The sequence below is a fragment of the Montipora foliosa genome, chromosome 1 (assembly GCF_036669935.1).
Source record: "Montipora foliosa isolate CH-2021 chromosome 1, ASM3666993v2, whole genome shotgun sequence".
Lineage (NCBI taxonomy): Eukaryota > Metazoa > Cnidaria > Anthozoa > Scleractinia > Acroporidae > Montipora > Montipora foliosa.
Window position 1 is genome coordinate 19,714,989 of NC_090869.1, and position 6,081 is coordinate 19,721,069.

The following is a 6,081-nucleotide window of genomic DNA, read 5'->3' on the forward strand; positions in this document are numbered from 1 at the left end:
GATTGCCTGTACTATTAAATACCATCCGATGCAGTGAACAGTCACGGCGACTATGGATTCGCCACAGTTAAGGGGCACACTTCACGACAAATACACAACCAACAACGTAAGAGCCAAACAAGGAGGCCATTGCATGCGCTTTGATATCGTTTGCAGTTTTAAGTTTTAGGCCTTATCGTCGGTTAGATAATGGTTTGTTAATAATGACGGCCAGGGGTGTCATTTTATATATGTGCAGCACTTTCACCTCGCCAACCAACCTCGTTCCCAGGACCTCACCCTTGGCTAAGAGAGACGTCCTGGCAACGAGGTACATGTATTTAGTAATGTGTTGGACAAGAATTTTTAGGTGGACTTCTCATTTAGTGTACTTGAACGCGGAATTATAACCGTTGCTCGCCAACCTCGTTCCCAAGGAGGCAAAGAGGAGAGACCCTGGAAAGGAGGTTGTCACCTCGCCAGTCTAACGCAACCTTATGTATTTGTCATAAAGTGTCCCACTTGAGTGTAGCGGGTCCATTCTTGTCACAACCCTATTAGTGCATTTCTCAGCGACAACGAACCACCTCAGCAGGTCACCAGGAACGTTCGTCCATGAAGACCTGCCTTTTTTCCGAAATAGGTCTGCAAGATTCGGGGACATGGGGTTATCTGTAGAAAAACATCTGACAAGGAACAGAGACAATATTACCACGAGCGGTATATTTACGATTCCTTGAGCATCAAACACATAAATTCTTAATTAACTTAAGTGACATATTACCTTTAAGTCAACGATAACATGTATCTACATATGGTTCATGCCCTGACAAGGTCGGGCAAACTTGGAAACTACATTTTTTATTTAGCTTCAGAACCACACTAAATGAAGCCGTTTGCTGAACCGAGATCACATTTTGAAGCAAGTCCAACTGCGACATTGCGAGGGACACAGAATCCCTTCGCCATTAGACTTGCGTCGAATGAGATGCCGTGAGCTTAGACTGGACAGAGATAAACAAACAACCAAAAACGGAGCATCGCCAGCGAATAATTTCGTTTTAAAATCGCTCAAGTAGAGAAACACTCGCAAAATAGCACACAACCCACAGCTACCCTGACACCATTTTCAATTCAGGGACATGTGAATAAACGAGAACCATGACAATAAGATCACTCTTTGAAGTTCGCCGACTCTTCTAACCATTCCTCCGTAATAACTCTCCTTGAACATTATACAAGCACGGTACTCAAGATTGCACTGATCTAAACCTCTGCTTCTACCAGCTCTGGCTTCCTTCTGAACGTTTTTTTTTTTTAATTAAACAAAAGAACCGTCTTCTTGGAAAGACGAACTGCTGCTAGCCACGGATCCTTGGGGTTGTGGCTTGGTTCCTCGTGACGACTGGTCAGCCGCTTTTCCTTCCCAGACAAGGTTCTCTCCGACTTGTAAAGCTGGTCCTAGTTTCATTGCAACATCAATGAGCTGCGGGAAATGACAAAACATTTAAAACACTCGAAAATAATAACGACCCCGGGCTTGCGGCCTTGGGCACACGCCACTCGTTTTTGAAATAGCACTTCTCGAGTCTACACTGCATCAGGCCATGGTTCCAACCTGGACTACGAGTTGTCCCTCTTTCGCCGCTTAGTTAGTCGAGCACGAGCGAAACGTGGATTGCAGATTTCCCGAGACCATTTTTTTCTCGTGCCTGTCTTTTCCTTGCACTCGACTAACTAAGCGGCGAAAGAGGAACTAGTCGAAGTCTAGTTGAAACTAGGAAAATAGCTCAGTGAAAATGTTTAAATGTCTGTCATCGCGTAAAAAGGTTTTTCCCTACATTCACTCTCTAGGCTTGTCCCAAACCAATTTCCTTCACCTTCCCCAAAGTCACAAGGCTCTCAAAACTGAACTGGAAAAACCAACTGCAATTCGATCTACGAGCTAGCTGGGGAGGAACTCTCCAGGGAATTCTTTGCAAATAGCGCAATGAAAACTAAGTACATGTAATTTGCGACGTCGACCAGTTATCGAGCTCATCCCCCTTCACTGCTCGGTCAATTTATGGCCAGTTTTTATGTCTTTAAAAGACAAGAGCATTGTGAGCTTTAGATGAACTGAAAAGGTTTTAAAATCACCATGTTTTAGGGCATTGCAGAGCCTGAAGTGCAGGGCAAATTTGATGAGGTGCTAGCTACCTAAAAATTAAATGCATTACTGACCTCTTGATCAATGTCACTGCCCTTAACAGATCTGACCTCTTCCATCTTCCTCTCATATATGTTTAACTGTTTCAAAGCTTCTTTTTTCTCTCCTGTGTTGTACAGGAAGATGCAAAAATTCAAGTTGATGGATGGATCTGTGCTAAAAGAAATTAAGAGGACCAAAGATAAGTAAAGAACTAAGTAGCAATAAAAATGACAAGTCGTCAAAATACCACAATCTTCTGAATTAACTTTCCGTAGTCTTTAATTACGGAGTTAGTAAAGTTATGTTAGCATCGACAACGGGTGCGACGTCGAGCACGAGTTCTGGGATTACTGGGACTACTGCACAGGGATTACTGCACAGCGTTAACTACGAGTTTGTCAAAAGGAAATTGCGTTTAAAGTAACGGTTAAGTAAAGAAACCATATTTAAATTCGATAACCCGTAACAGTAATTCAACTGACAAACCTGAGGCCTACGGTGCGCTCATTTTACTCCCCCTTTGCCATCAGTGCTCCGTTTTAAGAGTATTTAAAGCTACTTAAGCTACACAGAACGCAAACAAGTCGCAACAAGGATGTGAGATCCGGGAATCGAACTCAGGACCAAAGCCGCGCACTAATCGACTGTGCCATCCTTGATTTAGAGTTTGATTTAGAAATGTTTCTTTTAGTTTCAAGCTATCATAAGCATATACTAACAATATATATGTATATATAATTTTTTTTTTTTTGGGGGGGGGGGGGGGAATTTATACTGGAACTCGTATCATACCGTGCGCTTGTCTAAATGCGTATAGAACGTGACTTCGTGACCGAGTACAAGTTGTACTTGTTTTCGTACTCGCACTCGTACCCGATGCTAACATTCTTTAATCTTACTTGTCCAAGGCCGTGGCTTGTTCATATGCTTGTTTTGCATTTTCCTGGTCTTCTAAGTGTGTCAAAGCAACTGAGATAGAAGTCAGAACAAAGATGAACGTCAGAACGTCAAGGTTACAAGTAAACCTAGAAGAAAAATATTTTAAGCACGAAACTCGTAATTTCCCCCTAAACTTTTAACGGCTGATATAGATTTCGACAGAGCTGCAACTCCATTGTCTCGCGTCCGAACTAAAATCTCCGTTGAATGAAGTCGTTGGGACACCTTGCCAACCTGCACAATTTTAAGGTTTTCGCAATTATTTATGCTGCCAGAGCTCTAAAACAACCAGGGCCTAAGCTCCAAATATTCAATGTTGACTTCATGAACCGATCTATATCTGTAGCACCGTAAAGAAACCCCCCCGGGAAGGGGGGGGGGGGGGGGCGTACTGTCATATATGGGAGAGAAACCCAACAATGTTAGAGAGGGCTGGGGAAGACGACTTGGCAAATAGGAGATTGGACCTGAAAAAATTTTACGTGTTCCAACATTTTTGACATGGTTGCAATGAAAGGCATGGGTCTCCACGAAATAACATCACAAAACGCATTAAATTTTTTGCAACCTCTAACTTGCTCTGTCGTGGGTAAAATGCATAACTGTTGCTTTTGGTAATTTTAATGGAACATGAAAGGAAACTTTCAAGGAGGAAATATAAACAATAGATCTACACAATAGTATGCTGTAGGTTAAGGGACATTTTCAGTACCAAAAGCCATTTGAGGTTACGTGCAGCTGCCCCGGATGATACAGCGCAAACAAACGAACAAATACTCACTTGCTAGCAGCATGAACAGTTGACCGTGTTTTGGTTTGAGCGTAATTGCAGCACTGAGAAAATGAAATGCAGAAGCATATCTAGCGCATGTTAAGGACAGTACTAAGTCCGACTTCGAACCCCCAGCACCACCAAATTCATTCTTTCCGGCAAATTCTCAGTTCGAAATGAAAAAAAATACAACCAACAAAAAGAGATCTACATTTTAAATGACCATCTAAACTATAAATGTCTTTCATTTTGGTGAACAAAGCAGGGCAAGCGCTAACCCTGAAAGCTCCAAATAGGTCATTCTTTGCGAAATAATTATGGCATTTTTGATTGTAAACTAATCGAGTTTCTAATAGCATTTAACTTTACACAATGACTAGAGGAAAAACTCACGGCCCGGGCAATCGGCTTCAAAATTTGCTTCAACATCGGTTCCATTTTGATGAACAGCGATGGTGAAACCGGTTAAGGGTATTACAGTATTTACTCCGTTTAAGTATTAACCCTTACTTTAACAACTCGACCTTGATAACTTTCACTAATTGCCAACTTTACAGTAAATGAAAGAGCCAGGCGCAGTGTTTACTTCCACCATGATGTCCTGGGTTCAAATCCCGGACACGATGTCTTAAGTGTTCATTTTTGAATTATTGGTGCTCTTCTCTGCTCCGAGACGTTTTTTCTCCGGGTACTCCGGTTTTCCCCTCTCATCAAAGATCAACTTTTCATTTGATCTACTTTAATATGACGTGATATGATTTTGGTTTACAGTCGGAATTTCATAGGTTAAAGATCTTCAGCTTCTTCGTGCAAACGTGAAGGATACTGTTGCATTGTGAGGTGGATGATACCCAGGTTGTAGAGTATTTTCCACTCAAATGGCGCCATGTATGTTGCTCGCTTTAAACAGCTGATAGCCTGGGAGAAACAAAATTAACAGCTTTAAATAAACTCGAGATCGAAGTAAAGGGTGTTCCCACACCACAGATCACGTTCCACACTGTCCATTAATTTAAGAGCCACATTATAAAGTCACATAAAAAAGGCTGAGTGTTTGTTACAAGTACAAGGAAAGGTTACGTTTATACAAACGTTGGCCGTGTAGCACTTATATTTTAAACAGAGTTAACTGAATAGAGTGTAATGTGTAGTGCTAGATTTTCTATCCCATATGAACCATGTGAGCGTTAGCCCTACTGATGTGGGCCCATTTCCATCAGTAGGGCTAACGCTCACATGGTTCATATGGGATAGAAAATCTAGCACTACACATTACACTCTATTCAGTTAACTTTGAGTTTATGTTAGTGCTGTTGACATGTGCCCCTAAATTCATTGCACACAAATTATTGAATTATGGAGAAAACATGCTGTAAATTATTGTTATTTTTTTCTCACTAATTTGTTTTTTTTTTTTTTTAACTCCATAAATTACATTAAAGGTGCTGTTACACTGTGCATTTTTTCGTGCGTCTTGTCTCGCAACGCCATGGCAAGATAAGTTGCACGAAACATTGCCCGGTACGGTCAAAAACGTTACGACACAAGTTGCAGAAACCAGAATTGAGTACGACTTTCCGCAATGCTTCACGCAACGTTGCAACGAATTTTGCAAGCAATGCGCAGTGTATCATCTGTCCTGCAACTTGTGTCGCAATGGCCAGTGAAAATGTTCCTTTAACCTCATTTGATCATCGAAAACGAGGCAAGTTGCAGCAAACGCCGCCTGGTGTATCACACATCACGCAATTTGTTTAGCAATGTGAGAATAATGCAATGTGAACTGCGACAAAAATTACCGCGGCTAACAGCGCCTTACAGCGCTTAGGTTCAGCTTATGCGTCCACACGAACTATTTTCTTCTGAGACGAACTAACCAGTAAGTTACTATCACAATTGGCATGATCCAGCATAAACCGTCCAATATTATTCTTTATGTTACACTAAATAATCAGACGCATTTTCAACGTTGCCCAATTCCATCTCATTCAAATAGCTCGTCGTCATTACGGAAAAGTTCAATGAAAACACTCATCTAACTCACTGCTACATATTTCTTTTTGCCAAAGAAGCACATTCCAATATTGTTCCAAAGGTGTGGTGACTCAGGAGTAGCTGCGGCAGCTATGCGGTACTTGGTCAGGGCGACGTCATAATCCCCATGGGACTGAATCATGGATCCTGCTCCAAGAATTGCCTG

At 41.7% G+C, this 6,081-nt stretch overlaps 1 protein-coding gene across 1 annotated transcript in view; it reads right to left on the bottom strand.

Moving 5' to 3' along the window:
* Positions 1–676: 676 nt before the first annotated feature.
* LOC137992302 (Bardet-Biedl syndrome 4 protein-like) overlaps positions 677–6,081 on the bottom strand; it is a 23,966-nt gene continuing 18,561 nt past the window's right edge. The window contains exons 11-16 of the mRNA XM_068837571.1: positions 5,926–6,078; positions 4,708–4,799; positions 3,891–3,970; positions 3,070–3,139; positions 2,203–2,344; positions 677–1,465 (exon numbers count right to left, since the gene is read on the bottom strand). Coding sequence (XP_068693672.1) covers positions 1,301–1,465; positions 2,203–2,344; positions 3,070–3,139; positions 3,891–3,970; positions 4,708–4,799; positions 5,926–6,078 — 702 coding nt within the window. The 3' untranslated portion in view covers positions 677–1,300. The remainder of the gene's footprint in view (positions 1,466–2,202; positions 2,345–3,069; positions 3,140–3,890; positions 3,971–4,707; positions 4,800–5,925; positions 6,079–6,081) is intronic.